Below are 17,238 nucleotides of genomic sequence, written 5' to 3' on the forward strand. Positions count from 1 at the left end.
ACCCCGTCTCAATCTCTCCCCCTCACACTCTCTCACCCCATCTCAATCACTCCCCCTCACGCTCTCTCACCCTGTCTTAATCTCTCCCCCTCACACTCTCTCATCTCTTAATCGCTAGTCCTCTTAAACTCCATTCCTGATGAAGGGCTTTTGCCCAAAATGTTGATTTGCCTGCTCCTCGGATGCTGCCTGACCTGCTGTGCTTTTCCAGCACCACTCTAATCTAAACCCTCTTAATCTCTCCCCCTCACACTCACTCACCCCCTCTTAGTCTCTCTCCCTCACACTCTCTCACTCTGACTCAATCTCTCCCCCTCACACCCTCTCACCTGCACAATCTCTCCCCCTCACAATCTCTCACCCCCTCCCAATCTCTCAATCCTCTCAATTTTACACTCTCTCATCCCCTCTCAATCTCTCCCCCTCACACTCTGTCACCCCCTCTTAAACTCTTCCCCCAAACTCTCACAGCCCCTCACGATCTCTCCCCTCACACTCTCTCATCCCCTCACAATCTCTCCCCTCACACTCGTTCGCCCCCTCTTAATTTCACCCTCTCACTCTCTGTCACCCCCTCTTAATCTCTCCCCCTCTCACATCTCTTCACTCCCTTTAATCTCTCCCCCTCACACTCTCACCCCCTCTCAATCTCTCCCCCTCACACTCTCTAACCCCCTCTTAAACTCTTCCCCTCACACTCTCTCACCCCCTCTCAGTCTCTCCCCCTCACACTCTCTCACATGGTCTTAATCCCTTCCCCCCACAATCTGTCAGCCCCTCTCAATCTCTCCCCTTGCACTCTCTCATCTCTCACAATCTCTCCTCCTCGCACTCTCACCCTCTCACACTCTCTCATCCTTCAAAATCTCTCCCCTCGCATTCTCTCACCTTGTCTTAATCTCTCCCCCCCGCAATCTCTCACCCCTCTCAATCTCTCCTCCTTGCACTCTCTCATCCCTCATAATCTCTCCCCCTCACAGTCTCTCACCCTGTCTTAATCTCTTTCCCCCGCAATCTTTCACCCCCTCTCAATCTCTCACCCTCAAACTCTCTCACCTCCTCACACTCTTTCATTCGCACTCTCTTACACCATCTCAATCTCTCACCTCGCAATCTCTCACCCCCTCACAATCTCTCCCCCTTGCACTCTCTCCCCCTTGCACTCTCTCATCCCCTCTCAATCTCTCCCCCTCACACTCTCTCAATCCCCACAAACTCTCCCCCTAGCACACTCTCACTCCCTTTCAATCTCTTCCCTCGTACTCTCACCCCGTCACAATCTCTCCCCCTTGCACTCTCCCACCGTCTCTCAATTTCTCCCCTCGCACTTTCTCATCCCCTCACAATCTCTCCCCCTCGCACTCTCTCACCCCATTACGATCTTTCCCCCTCGCACTCTCTCCCCCTCGCACTCTCTCCCCCTCACACTCTCTCCCCCTCACACACTCTCACCTGCACAATCTCTCTCCCTCACACTCTCTCATCCCCTCTCAACCTCTCCCCTCGCACTCTCTCACCCTCTCTCAATCTCTCCCCCACTCTCTCACCCCCTCACAATCTCTCCCCCCGCACTTTCTCACCCTCTCACAATCTCTCCCCTTGCACACTCTCTCACCCCTATACTCTCATATCCTGACATAAAACACCAGCAGTCACCCTCGTTCTCCCTTCTCTTCACTCTCTCACACAAACTGTTTTGCTTTTGAACATTCTGTCTCCCTCCCTTACTCTCAATCTTTTTATTTCAAAGATACATTTTATTTATTTAATATACATACATAGTCACTGAAGCAGTTCGGTTCTGTGCAGTAATATATCAAGGAAGAACCAAACAAACATTGGAGTTTGACTCTATCCACCAAACAAACCAAAGGATTTCTAACTTGGATAACATTGCCAGAGGATCCAATAACTGAGTGCCTCCCCAATTACCTTCGGCAGAAGGACCTCAGACAGTGGTCTTTCCTCACTGCGCCTTGGTGGCAGCTGCTCCAAGCTTTAGTGTGTCCGTTAGCACACAGTCCTAGACCTTGGAATGTGTCAGTCTGCAACACTCGGTCGAGGTCAACTCTTTGTTCTGGAAGATCAGCAAGTATCTGACAGAACAAAGAGCGTCTTTCACCTAATTGATGTTCCTCCAGGCACCGTCATAAGAACATAAAAACTAGGAGCAAGTGTAGACCATCTAGCCCTTTGAGTCTTCTCCATCATCATGGCTGATCTTTTCGTGGCCTTAGTTCCACTTACCCACACTCGCACCATATCCCTTAATTCCTATAAGAACATAAGTCGATGCTTGTCTCAACGTGTGTCCCGGAGCACAGACCGTATAGCACAGAGTCCTGCATCACAGAGCTGCTTGGGGTGAACTTCGACAAGGACCACTGCATCTCTCTGCAGACTTCCTTCAAAAAAGGCACATTCCAGCAGGAGATGTGTGATAGTATCTACCTCCACTTAATTTCTCTCACTCTCCTCCTTCCCTCATGGTCTCTTAGATGAACTATTTGGAATGCAGTTTGATCTCCCTCCCCAAACTCTCCATCCTTGCTTACTCCCGTATTCACAGTAACTCTCTCACATTGTGAACACATGGTCCCTCTCTCTCTCTCTCACTCACCTCACTCATATCTCTGTCTGAAACATACTCATCACTCTGTAGCCTCTTGAACCTAATTCGTATAAACTGTTGTTATTGGTTGAATCATGTGCCATTCCTTCTTTTGAACAGCTTTAATGATAAATCCAAGAACTGAGTAATTGAAAATACCTAACTGATTCATGGTATGTGGTATTAATAATAAAATATGAGAAGCTCTTCTAATCATGTTAAATTATTCTGTCCATCAAACGTTTTTACCTGACCTTTGTATATTGTGAGAATTTACAATTGGATTACCCAATACAACTCTCCTATCCTGTGGTGCCATCTGCTGTCCTGTAGCAAGAGCTGTGTTCCTCAAAACATGCTTTGGAAATAATGAAAGGATTTCACGTTAAGTCATTAATGACTAGTATCCTGTGAAACCTATTAAAATCTGGGGAAAAATCTGAGCAGAAAATTAAAACCATCACACTTAACCAAAGTGACAGGTCTAATGTAGCCTATTATTTTTAATGTATTTTTCAATTAAATTTTCCACACTGGGTGTAATCTCAGTTTGGGAATCATTAAAAGTCAGATTGATTTAGTAAGGCGCAGTGAAAGTATTGTCTACAAGGGCTGAGCTAGATGGCCTAATGATCATTCTTATCATTGTGATGGTACTCAATGTATTCGATCGTATAGGTGAACCATCTGAATGAATAAAATGAACCAGACACCGCCTATTCCATTGTAGTACACAGCAGAAATACAAATAGGACCATTCTTTTCATTCAGTCCTTTACGCTATTAATATTCTCAAGCTCCCTCTCATCCCTTAAAGTTTGGCCATGGACATGACCATAAGTGGACCTAATGTACAAGGATCTGGATTTTGCAGTTGTGATGATGGTGAAGTTGTCAGTGTTCAATGTTATTGCTCCAGTCAATTTACAGCAGCTTCAGAAATATGCAAATGAGCAGCTGTATGTCAAAATTCATAAGTTGCTATTAGCAATTATACTTTTCTCGACAGGATGCAGTGTTGAATTCCACCATGATGTTTGCCTGCGTGCTTAGTGATATCACTGTCACTCAATGCCTTGAGATCCCCATTGATATCAAGTTCAAACTTGAGAGAGGAAATATTGATAATGCAGAGATCACTAGATCATTGTGGATAGCTTTCTCAAAGGGTAGCAGTAAACAGTGTATCTTCATGACTGACTGAAAGATCCAGCAATATTGAAATAGTTGTGTTGTGCCAATAAATTATTTGCCTGATCAAGGTTGGAACTGAACATTTGACAGTAAAGTATTTAAATCCATGATCCCATCCAGTGTTTGCTTTGAGGTGTAACATATTGCAGTAAAACTTGGCTTATATTCTGAACGTGAAAAATCTGCAGGAGCTTAGCATCCTAGGAATGGTTGCTTCTTACACTGCTTGGATCCAAAAATGTACAGATTAGGTGAATTGGCCACGCTAAATTGCCCGTAATGTTCAGGGATGTGTAGGTTATGTGCATTAATCAGGGGTAAATGTAGAGTAATTAGGAATGGATTTGGATAGGACATTTTGGAGGGTCTGTGTGGACTGAAAGGCCTTTTTCCACACTGTAGGGATTCTATGATTATATGATTGTCTCTCTGTTTGATTGGTGGATAAGCGTACACTTGTATAAAATGAATATTTTTTGAAAATGTTGATTTAATCTCTAAAGTGCTTTGGGAAACATCTGTGCTGGAGAGAAGGCAGAGTAAGTTAAATTGTTCTGCCCTCAATGAATTAATTCTTCACATTTTGTCCAACAACAGCCTGTTCTTTTGGCAAATGTGCCAGCATTTGTTTACAATGAGTCATAAACTCATTTCTCAAAACAAATTGCAACATAGTAGGTTATGAGAGAGAGAGAGCTAAAGGGTAATCCCAAGGATTGGCATTTTAACAAAAAACAAGATTTAGGTTTTGGTTATGCAACTTGATCAGCAGTCGAAAGGCCTGGATTATGAATATGGCCATTGTCGTTGGACAGTAATGTAATTACGTCTCTTGTCCACTATAGTGCCCACAAAACTTTACATCATTGAGATTGGCAGGATGAAAGTTGGAAAGGCTATCCAATGGGTGGGCAGCACCCTCTCCCAAGTGTGCCCAGGCAAAGAAGATGAAAATTCTCCCCATATTTTAAGCTGACAGAATATTTCTTTAAAAAGAAACCAATAGCTCCTAGTACCCAAACTCTATTGAAACATTAATAACAGGTCACTGGCCTTAAATGGACAAATTCCCAGCTATCTGGTAGCATCCCCTTTTTCTTGAATAATATTTTGTTGACCTTTTTTCATAGATACAAAGAAGACAATATTAAAAGGTATGTGTATTTAAACAGTTCAACTGCAATCACATAAATTGGAACGTGCAAACAAGCCACTCCACCCATCCAGCTTGCGTCATCCATCTAAAGGACCCCACTTGATCCATTTTCATTGTGTTAGGTGTTAGTCCATTGCATGGGATAACAACTCTGTTTGTTTGGCATTTATGTCTCCAGTGCCGAAGCTGTGGTTTCTTCAGTTTACTGTCATATTCTGGTGGTTCAAGATCTAAAAACGTCTGAAGTCCACGTTTCACCGTGAACTCCATCAACTCAAAGGCCTGATGTTCCATCTGTTACAATTGTATACTGTTATTTTGCAAACCCTTGTCACAGGTTCCTCTCCAATATTTTCACAGAGAAACTAACTGTTTTGAAGCAAATCCACTAAGTTTGTGGAGGGACAGATTCATTCAATAGGTTTCCATTCAGTCTCTGAAAATAACCTTGCATGCGTTGACATCCAGGATTCCACTCCTTCAGCCAGCTCCCCCATGAAAACTCACACTGTACCTCACGATAATGGAGTGTGCACGCATGACATCAAGGTGGAGTCCAACATGTTGCACCATTGCCTGGCTGTACCACTAGCTGCATCTCATGCCAATCGAAACCATACAATTAACACATCACGGGTCAAGTGAAACAGGAAAATGTATTTTTTTGGTGTTTTTCTTGCAGAGGTTCATTTGATGATGCTACCACCCGTTTCTACACAGCCTGTGTGGTGGAAGCTTTTGCCTATTTGCATTCCAAAGGAATTATTTATAGGGACCTCAAGCCAGAGAATTTAATCCTTGATCATCGGGGTTACGCTAAACTGGTGAGTACTCGAACATTGTGCTTATTAAAATGGACTACAGTCTTATTAGCTTCTGTAATGCCACTGGAATGGGTTTGCTGGGGCAAGGGGAAAATTAGAACCACCCTTGGCTGGCTAATTAAACCTTCAGTTTATAGAGTGCAGCACTGAATCCAATGCTAGCTAGAATTCACAAGTGGCTTAACATGGTTAATTAACCAAAGCATTTAGTTGAAAGATTGGTGAACAACATGTCCCCAGGAAATTCCCCCATGGCTACACCTCCAAGTATTCAGAGTCAACTGCCAGGTTTGAATTTAAACAATCATTTGGGAAGAAATAAAAACTGTGGATGCTGTAAATCAGAAACAAAAACAGAAATTGTTGGAAAAGCTCAGCAGGTCTGGCAGCATCTGTGGAGAGAAATCAGAGTTAACATTTCAAGTCGAGTGACCCTTCCTCAGAACCCTAGGTCAGACCTGCTGACCTTTTCCAGTACTTTCTGTATTTACTTTGGGAATAAATGTTGCATTTGCCATGGCACCAGCTCAACCAGTCAGAGTCCAAGTGCCAACCAATCAGCACCCTGTTCTCTTGCAACATAAATGGTTGTTTCCTGTGCAAAGTTCTATCCTGATGAGTGTATGATGAAAAACCTTTGACAGCTGATTTTTTTCATAGTAATACTCAAATAAATCCCAAGAACATAAGCCGTTCAATTCTTCTGGCTGTTCCTCTTCTGGCCATTATTTTACATTATAACCATTTCTGGCTGTTCCTCTTCTGGCCATTATTTTACATTATAACCATTTCTGTTTTGCTTCCATTGATTCTCAACTGGGTTCTGCACATTGGTTGTTTTTTTTTTAAGCAAATATTTTGTTTTTGATTGCTCTGCTTTCCTCTGTCCAACATGAATATGAGGCTCATATCTCAAACTCTTGGGTTTTGTTGATGAACACCATCTCCTTGGGCAGTCTCGCTCAGAGATCAAGGTCGTATATTTTAAATATTGACTTCTAGGTTCATGGTCTGGCCACAGCACGTAGAAAATCTTTTTCTTCCCGAGCTTAGATTTCCATTTCCTGTGACAATGAAAGCCTCAGGTCACAATCCATCTGGTTCAGTATTCTGCTCAAATTGTCCCAGATGTTGATTATTGGTGCAATGGTTGTGCATCAAAACCCAGATTAACTTCCCACCCTGATAGGAAAGAAATATGTTACCATCATTATAAGGAAAACTGTATACATGAATTTACATATATTGACTTCACCACTTGGCACAATGCAGTGAATGAAGATTGAGTTTGGAGTCTAAATAATGTCTATGCCAAACATTAATTAGTGTCTCTATTAGCCACTCAAAATGTTATGTTGCAAACTACAGGCCAGGAGGATTTTGCAAAGTCACAAATTAAAGCTATTTGTCTCTGTGTGACTAGGTGGACTTTGGGTTTGCCAAGAAGATAGGGTTTGGGAAGAAAACATGGACATTCTGTGGGACTCCTGAATATGTGGCTCCAGAAATCATCTTGAACAAAGGCCATGACATATCAGCAGATTACTGGTCACTAGGAATCCTTATGTATGAACTCCTGACTGGCAGGTGAGAAAATACATTTATAGTGCCCCTTGTTACCTACAGCTATTTCAATAAGCTCATCCATCCTGAACATATTACAAGGCTTGAAGGCATAGTACACAATTCCTGTCAAAATGCAGCAGCAACATTTTCTGATAAAGGACTTGTGCCCGAAATGTTGATTCGCCTGCTCCTGGGATGCTGCCTGATCTGCTGTGCTTTTCCAGCACCATACTTTGCGATTCTGACTCTCCAGTTCCATATTATTTCTCTAACTGTGAAGGGGCTGCAAACAATGCCATGTGTAAACATTTTGAAACACGCAGTCTGTCTCTTTAAAAGTCATTAGAATACAATAGACAATAGGTGCCAGAGTAGGGCATTCAGCCCTTCAAGCCAGCACCACCAATCATTATGATCATGGCTGATCATCCACAATCAGTATCCTGTTCCTGCCTTATCCCCATAACCCTTGATTCCACTATCCTTAAGAGCTCTATCCATCTCTTTCTTGAAAGTATCCAGAGACTTGGCCTCCACTGCCTTTTGGGCAGAGCATTCCATATATCCACTACTCTCTGGGTGAAGAAGTTTCTCCTCAACTCTGTTTTAAATGCCCTACTCCTTATTTTTAAACTGTGTCCTCTGGTTCTGGACTCACCCATCAATGGAAAAATGCTTTCTGCCTCCAGGGTGTCCAATCCTTTAATAATCTTATATGTCTCAGTCAGATCCCCTCTCATCCTTCTAAACTCAAGTGCATACAAGCCTAGTCGTTCCAACCTTTCAACATGATAGTCCCGCCATTCTGAGAATTGACCTCGTGAACCTACGTTGCACTCCCTCAATAGCCAGAATGTCTTTCCTCAAATTTGGAGACCAAACACTGCACACAATACTCCAGGTGCAGTCTCACCAGGGCCCTGTACAGCTGCCGATACATAAGCCATGCACCCCTGTACAATTTATCCCTGACTGCTGCCATTTATCACCTCGGGAAAGTCATAAGTTAGCTCAAACTGAATTCAAGCTCATAAACAGACTCAACAGGAGCCCTCCTGAAGAAGGGCTTATGCCCGAAATGTCGATTCCCCTGCTCCTCGGATGCTGTCTGGCCTGCTGTGTTTTTCCAGCACCACATTTTTCAACTTAACAGGAAAATAACGCTGTTACAGTTGCAATCTCAATGCTGCTGTAAATATTGATGAGAAACTACCTGCCTGGCTGACTTGGTAGCACTCTTGCCTCTGAGGCAGAAGTTGGAGCTAAAGTCTCAAATCACAGTGTGATTACACCATTCAGGCCTACACTGCACATTGATACTGATGACCTTCTCTATTGACTAAGGAACTGTCCTTCAGATGTGACAGTGAACCAACATTTCATCTGACTACTCAGGGGGACAGATAAGATCCCTTAGTCCATACTGAAAAGGGAAAAAATTGTGGTCATCTCTGTGTCTATCAATTCACCAAGCACAGTAATCTGATTAAATGACCATTTAACCCATTGCTCTTTCTTGGATCTTACTGATTAGAAATATCTAAAATAACATGACTGAAGAACCAACTGTGGATGTAGGTTTGCTCGCTGAGTTTCAAGGTTTATTTCCAAACGTTTCGTTACCTTACTAGGTAACATCTTCAGTGGGCCTCAGGTGAAGCAATGCTGAAAATTCCTGCTTTCTATTTATATGTTTGGGTTTCTTTGGGTTGGTGATGTCATTTCCTGTAGTGGTCACTTCCTGTTCCTTTTCTCAGGGAGTGGTAGATGTGGTCGAATTCAATGTGTTTGTTGTCGAGTTCCGGTTGGAATGCCATGCTTCTAGGAATTCTCATGCTTGTCTTTGTTTGGCTTGTCCTAGGATGGATGTGTTGTCCCAGTCAAAGTGGTGTCCTTCCTCATCTGTATGTGAGGATACTAGTGAGAGAGGGTCATGTCTTTTTGTGGCTAGTTGGTGTTCATGTATCCTGGTGGCTAGTTTTCTGCCTGTTTGTCCAATGTAGTGTTTGTTACAGTCCTTGCATGATATTTTGTAAATGACGTTAGTTTTGTTCATTGTCTGTATGGGGTCTTTCAAGTTCATTAGCTGCTGCTGTAGTGTGTTGGTGGGTTTGTGGGCTACCATGGTGCCAAGGGGTCTGAGTAGTCTGGCAGTCATTTCAGAGATGTCTTTGATGTAGGGGAGAACTCTACAACCAGAACTTTATCAACAAACACATTGAGTTGGACCCCATCTACCACCCCCTGAGAAAAGGAGCAGGAAGTGACTTCACCACAGGAAATAACATCACCAACCCAAACATATAAATTAAAAAGCAGGAACTTTCAGCATTGCTTCACCTGAGGCCCACTGAAGATGTTACCCAGTAAGGTAACAAAAGGTCTGGAAATGAACCTTGCAGCTCAGCGAGCAAACCTACATCCAAAATCTCAACCTGAGCTACAAATCTTCTCAAAACTCGCAGAAGAACCAATTTAACCAACTATTCTACCCTGTGTTGTTGATGGGCCCTTTTGTACAAATTAGCTTCTGCACTTGGCCACAAATAAATGTTGGAAAATCATTGGTTAATTGTGATGTAATTGGGGACACTCAGAGAATATGAAGTGTTTTATGTCAGTACAAGTTATTTCTTGTGAGAGCAGGGTTATTTTTATTCTTTGGCAAGAAACAAGCATCATGTCGAAGAAAATCAATTATAAGAATGGAATTGACATAATAATCTTGAGCTTGTATTAATTGTTTTGAGACAAGAAAAGCTAATGGTTTCCAAGTCTTAATGTGAAACTCATTCTAATTCTATGTTGCCTCTTCGTTTTCACAAAGCCCACCATTCTCAGGTCCCGACCCCATGAAGACATATAACATCATACTTCGTGGGATTGACATGATTGAATTTCCAAAGAAGATTACCAAAAATGCTGCTAACCTCATCAAGAAACTATGCAGGTGTGTTCCTACTCAATTTGGTCAGAGGAGAGATGTAAAAAAATTCAACCTATAACTGGTTAGAGTCCTATTTGAGCAATTGCCTATGTTCAACACCTAGACGAAGAAGTCAGTGCAGGTTCTCCCTCTCCTCGTGTCACTCTTATTTGTTTCGTGCTGCAAGTCAAAGCACAACCATAAAGTCGAAGTATTAAAGAGGACTTCAATCATTCAAAATGTTTTTCTGCTCTTATAACAGGGACAATCCTTCAGAAAGACTTGGGAACTTGAAAAATGGAGTTAAAGATATTCAAAAGCACAAGTGAGTGGATCCTTAGTCACACCTCTATGCAACGTTGTGTTAGAGTTAAACAAGTTCCTTTAGTATCTTGTGGCAACAATAAAGAAAACCAGTTTTTTAAAAATATGTGGGGCTCTGGATCACTATTTATACATTATAATGTAGTAATCTATGTGTTGATTTAATGAGTGGATCATCTACTTTTGTCCGCTTGCTTCAAATTGCTATTCTTCATGAAAAATTATTGACTGTGCAGTCAGTATTCAGAGGGTTTTTGTTTTTCTTGTTAGGCGACCTGAATCAAGTTTCAATTAAAATGAGTGAGTCTTCATTAACATGTACATTAAGTTACTGATGCTAGTTAAAATGTTAAGAGAGACAACCAGGAAAGAAACATTGAGACGGATTTATATCTCAGTTAAGATTGAGAAAAAAAACTTTTATAAAGTTTCTTTGAAAATGCTGCGGTTGGAAACTGGGGACTCGGATATAAATTATGCATGAGATTCCAATCTCCTTTGGTACTTACACAATGGTAGGACTTAGGCTTCTGCATTAGCCATTACGTCATCCACACTTCATTGAAAATCTCATCTTTTGTACACTTATGTTTATTAATGTGGTATTTATCAAATTAATTTCCTGTCCTGTTCCACTTGCTGTCATCCGTAATTACAGCTAAACCTGCTTCTGATCAGAAACTCTCTTGCAGCTGATTGCCATATACACAAATTTTCTTGATAAGTGAGTCACCAATTCCTTCAAGTCCTTCCCTGAAGTGCCATTTAATGCTATCCTCCCCTCAAAAACTTGGCAAATGCATTATGCCATTTCACCCACATACTGTAATTGCAACAATGAAATGCGTGGTCTTCATTATCAGGAGGAAAGCTTGTCTAAGTACACCTTTCACTACTTCCCTCTGAATTGTTTTCTTCCTTGCCACAATGTGCATGGTACTGGATGAATCAGTTAAACACAAACAATGTCAAACAGTTCTGTGCCAGAGGGATATTGGTCTTGAGATCCTAAGAAAACTCAGATTGAGTTGTGCCATTCTAAGTCTCCTTTAAAATTTATCTGAAGCATTTGTAGACTATTTCTGGTCCTTAATGCATTTGCAGATCTCAAAGGGCTTAGGGAGAACCCACAAATGACTTACAATGTGCCTGCTTTGGAAGCTTTTAAAGTTATTTGATATAAAATGGAAAATACATCAAATTTTAACAGATTTACAACAAAGGAAATTTGCTTTTCTTTTCCAGATGGTTTGAAGGTTTTAACTGGGAAGGATTAAGAAAAGGCACATTAACACCTCCAATCGTATCCAGTGTAAGTGTACAGCAGAGGTATTCTTATATAATTGCTGGTCATACCTGTTGTACCTAGGTTAAATAATTTATTAAACAGGATCTGCCAGATTTCTAAACTGTTCTCTGGCAAGTAATAACTAACTGCTATGATTCTGAGGGTGTTTCTAAGTAAGGAGTTAATGTATTACTCAAAAGCATAGAGCATTAGGGCCCAAGCTAAGGTTGATCTCTTAAAATCATTCTGATGTATCAGATTTGGAAAGTTTAAGGGATTTTTCTCTCCGTTGTGAGCAAGTGCCTTTGCACAGAATTACTGTTGGTGATGACATTTTATTTCTGATAAAGTTGAAATTACAGCTATTCCATGGCTGGCAATTATGTTCAATAATCATGATTAAAGCTCCAACACCTGATAGCTGATAGCAAATTGCCACATTTGTAATTTTCCTCTTGATACTAGTGTGACAGGTTCCATAGCAATCTTACCTCTGAGTTATGTGGTCGGCGTTTCAATGCCAGCGCATAAGTACACTGTATCGACTGATACCTCAGTGCTGTGTATATCTTGTGGCTTTTTCCTTGTGTTAACATAGTAACCTGAGACTCCAAATCAAGTTTGGTTTACATGCCAGTACATCCTGAGTTCTCTCAATGTTCAACATTTTCCCCATAACCAAATATTAATTAGCTCTTTGTAAATCTGATTTTCAGTTTGTGGGAACCCAACTGCTGTATTTGTGCTTATGACAACAATATCTAATTAAATCTGAAGGTATTTGAGGTACCCAGCCAGGTATTGATAATGTGTTCTTCAAGTCCATGTTGGTTCTTTCTCCCAAACTAATTATAACTCAAACCCAATGAAAATAAAATCATGAGCAAAGAAAATGGCACATGTTCCAGATACACAGCAAATTGGGGCGGCACAGTGGCTCAGTGGTTAGCACTGCAGCCTCACAGCACCAGGGTCCCAGGTTCGATTCCAGCCTTGGATGACTGTCTGTGTGGAGTTTGCACATTCTCCCCGTGTCTACATGGGTTGAATTGGCCATGCTAAATTGCCCATAGTGTTAGGTGCATTGGTCAGTGGGGGGATGGGTCTGGGTGGGTTATTCTTCGGAGGGTCGGTGTGGACTGGTTGGGCTGAAGGGCCTGTTTCCACACTGTAGGGAATCTAATCTAATCTCTTCAAATCTGAAGCATCTGTGGAGAGAGGGAAATAGAGTTAACATGTCCACCATTTGCGACCATCCAAAACAATAAAGGCAGAGCAGTTACAATATAAAATTGTTCATCTAAAAGAGTTGATGAGAGTGGGGACAGAGAATTAAAATGGCAAATCATTAGAAACACTGTATGACACTTGCAGATTACACGAAGGTGTTCATCAAAGTGGTCACCCAGTTGGCACTTTGTCGCCTCAGTTTAGAAGCAGTGGCATTTTGAGAAGTGAATACAACATGCTAATGGGAAAGCAATACTTTATATCACGGTTCAAGCTGGAAGGTATGCTTGGGACCTTGGACCATGAAAAGGGAGGAGATAAACTTATAATTAGACATTTTAGGTGCAGAATCAGATTTAATTCTCTATCCTAGAAACAGTGTAAAATTCAAACCTCAGCTAGTTTCCGTGTTTTCTCTGCAGCAAGATTGAATTGAGGTCACGAGCTGAGAGGAGGTTTGATATTCCTGGTTAGACACATCGTCATGTTGGAGGCCTATAGCTGGTGCTTCAGCCCATATCATCTTACTCCTGGTGTTGGCAGTCTGTAACATCATTTTCCCAAATCTGACATTTCCAGTCCTATCCTTTCTTTTAACTTCTTTACCTCTATTCAAAGTTTGTGAGAAGATTTGTTGCTCGGGTGCTCGTTGCTGTGGTTCTGTTCGCCGAGCTGGAAGTTTTTGTTGCAAACGTTTCGTCCCCTGTCTAGGTGACATCCTCAGTGCTTGGGAGCCTCCTGTGAAGCGCTTCTGTGGTGTTTCCTCCGGCATTTATAGTGGCCTGTCCCTGCCGCTTCCGGTTGTCAGTTTCAGCTGTCCGCTGTAGTGGCCGGTATATTGGGTTCAGGTCGATGTGTTTGTTGATGGAGTTTGTGGATGAGTGCCATGCTTCTAGGAATTCCCTGGCTGTTCTTTGTTTCGCTTGCCCTATAATGGTAGTGTTGTTCCAGTCAAATTCATGTTGCTTGTCGTCTGCGTGTGTGGCTATGAGGGATAGCTGGTCGTGTCGTTTCATGGCTTCACTTCACATTCAATCAGATATACGAACAAATCAACGGAACACCCATGGGCTCACCGATCTCGGGACTCATAGCAGAAGCAGTAATGCAAAGGTTAGAACAAACAGTCTTACCACAAATTCAACCCAAACTCTGGGTCAGATACGTGGATGACACCTTTGTAATCATTAAAAACACGGAAATAGAGAATACACACCGGATCATCAACTCCACACTCACAGGAATCCGATTCACGAGAGAGGAAGAAAAGGACAACCAACTCCCATTCCTAGATGTGAGGGTACAGAGAACACCAAATGGAGAATTCACCACTAAGGTACACAGGAAAGTCACACACACAGACCAAGTCCTGAACTATGAAAGCAACCACCCCAATACACACAAACAAAGTTGCATCAAGACACTATTCAAAAGGGTCACAACACACTGTAGCACACCAGAACTGCAAAAAGAGGAAGAGGAACACCTATACAAGGTATTCGCAAAAAACGGATATCCTCGCAATTTCATCAACAGATGCCTAAGAGAAAGACAACAGAATGAAGACATGCCGCAACCCAAAGGACTAGCCACACTACCATACATCAAGAACATCTCTGAAATGACAGACTACTGCGACCACTAGGACTTATAACAGCACACAAACCAACAGCCACTCTCAGACAACAACTCATCAAAACGAAGGACCCGATACCCAGCATGAGCAAAACTAATGTAGTGTACAAAATCCCATGCAAGGACTGCACAAAACACTATATAGGACAAACAGGAAGACAGCTAACGATCCGCATCCACGAACATCAACTAGCCATGAAATGACACAACCAGCTATCCCTTGTAGCCACACACGCAGACGATAAGCAACATGAATTTGACTGGGACAACACTACCATTATAGGGCAAGCGAAACAAAGAACAGCCAGGGAATTCCTAGAAGCATGGCACTCATACACAAACTCCATCAACAAACACATCGACCTGGACCCAATATACTGGCCACTACAGCGGACAGCCGAAACTGACAACCGGAAGCGGCAGGGACAGGCCACTATAAATGCCGGAGGAAACACCACAGAAGCGCTTCACAGGAGGCTCCCAAGCACTGAGGATGTCACCTAGACAGGGGACGAAACGTTTGCAACAAAAACTTCCACTTCGGTGAACAGAACCACAGCATCTTTACCTCTATGCAAGCCTTTCAATTCTCATATTTTCACACCCTTCCATTGCTTTTTATGGATGGAGATGACCTTCGTCTTTCCAGCTCTTTGAGCCGGTCATTTTAATACAGCATCCTGCTTGCATGCTCACTTGTCTGTCCTCAACATGCTGCAGTGCTCCAGTGAATCACAGCGCAAACTGGAGGAACAACATCTCATCTTCAGACTGGGCAGTTTACACCCTTCTGGGCTCAATATTTATTTCAACACCTTCAAATTGTGAACCCAATTCTTCCCTTTCTTTCAGCATTGCTTGTTACATTCTCTGTCACCCTCTCTCCCCTTCCCCCACCCCAGTGAGACTGTCTGTCTGTTCCTTCCAGTCTGGTAGGAGGCACACAATTTTCCTGCCATTCTCACATTCCAATCACTTAATCTGAACTATCAACATCCTTTCTTGCCCACCAACCACCCCCAGTATTATATAAAATGCTGGCCCCTCCACACTTCAGCTCCGATGAAAAGTCATCTGGCAGCGCTCTGATGACTAGTGCTTCCAAATAAACCTGGTGGGCTATAACCTGGTGTTGTGTGATTTTTAACTTTGTCCACCCCAGTCCAACACTGGCATTTCCACATCATAGATTTGAAACGTTAGCTTGCTCTCTCTCTATGAATGCTGCCTGATCCACTGAGATTGCCAGCATTTTTTTGTTTTCAGTTCAGATTCCAGCATCTGCAAGTAATTAAGATTCAGGCTGACCAACTTGGAACAGTTCAACAATTAGAGATTGCAAACCTAGTCTAACTTGTGGATAACTAGAGACCTGACCCACATCACAGACACTGACTGCGCATTACCTCATCCCCCACCTCTTCCTGCCTCACCCTTGGACTGGTTGTTTCTTAGCTCCTGGACTACCAATTTCCCGTCTGTTCTTTCCCGATTTCCCCAAATACCTCTTCTTTAAAATAGAGAATAGTCGAATGTCATGAGAATGTGGTAACATTGGGTATTGTTCAAAATTCACAGCTGTGCATATAGATTTACTGAACTTAGAGGCATGTTGTCCACAGTGTCCTATAATTGTTTCAAATTCTAGAGATCTATTTATATTTATAGAAGCCTAGTGACTACTATAATACCAGTTAAAAGAAATCTCATGCGATATGGTAAATATTCAGTTTTAAAGAGTAAAATGATAGAAGGTGTGATCAACAGTGCCATCAAGCAGCACCTGCTCAGCAATAACCTGCTCAGTGATGCCCAGTTTGGGTTCTACCAGGACCATTCAGCTCCTGACCTCATTATAATCTTGGTTCAAACATGGACAAAAGAGCTGAATTCCAGTCGTGAGGTAATAGTGACAGCCCTTGACATCAAGGCTGCATTCAACCAAGTGTGACACCAAGGAGCCCCAGCAAAACTGGAATGAATGGGTATCAGGGGGCAACCTCCTTGGTGATTGGAGTTGTACCTGATACATAAGAAGATGGTTGTGGTTGTTGGACGACAGTCATCTCAGCTCCAAGACATCTCTTATGGAGTTCCTCAGGGTAATGTCCAACCATCTTCAGGTGCTTCATCAATTTCCGTCCACCACAAAGTCAGAAGTGGGGATGTTTGCCGATGATCACACAACGTTCAGCACCATTCGCGACTCTTTGGACATTGCAGCAGATCATGTCCAAATACAACAAGATCTGGATAATATCCAGAGGTGACAAGTGGCAAGTAACATTCACACCACACAAATGCCAGATTATGATCATCACACAAGAGACAATCTAACCACTGCCCCTTGACATTCAATGGTGTTACCATCACTGAATCCCTCACTATCAACATCCTGGAAGTTACCATTGATCAGAAACTCACTGGACTCGCCACATATATACGGTGGCTGCAACAGCAGGTCAGAGGCTAGGAATACTGCTG

The 17,238-nt window shown here is 42.4% G+C and overlaps 1 protein-coding gene across 2 annotated transcripts in view; it reads left to right on the forward strand.

Annotated features, from left to right (window-relative positions):
* Positions 1 to 17,238, forward strand: part of prkg1b (protein kinase cGMP-dependent 1b) — a 750,557-nt gene that overhangs the window by 724,390 nt on the left and 8,929 nt on the right. The window contains exons 13-18 of one of the 2 annotated variants that reach the window (XM_087999056.1): positions 4,936 to 4,959; positions 5,644 to 5,785; positions 7,209 to 7,372; positions 10,179 to 10,301; positions 10,540 to 10,602; positions 11,847 to 11,913. In XM_087999056.1, the coding sequence (XP_087855182.1) occupies positions 4,936 to 4,959; positions 5,644 to 5,785; positions 7,209 to 7,372; positions 10,179 to 10,301; positions 10,540 to 10,602; positions 11,847 to 11,913 (583 nt within the window). The remainder of the gene's footprint in view (positions 1 to 4,935; positions 4,960 to 5,643; positions 5,786 to 7,208; positions 7,373 to 10,178; positions 10,302 to 10,539; positions 10,603 to 11,846; positions 11,914 to 17,238) is intronic. The other variant, XM_087999057.1, reaches the window with a different exon arrangement.

The sequence above is a fragment of the Chiloscyllium plagiosum genome, unplaced genomic scaffold, assembly GCF_037043375.1.
Source record: "Chiloscyllium plagiosum isolate Xiang-an unplaced genomic scaffold, Cpla_swu_hap1 HiC_scaffold_22, whole genome shotgun sequence".
NCBI lineage: Eukaryota > Metazoa > Chordata > Chondrichthyes > Orectolobiformes > Hemiscylliidae > Chiloscyllium > Chiloscyllium plagiosum.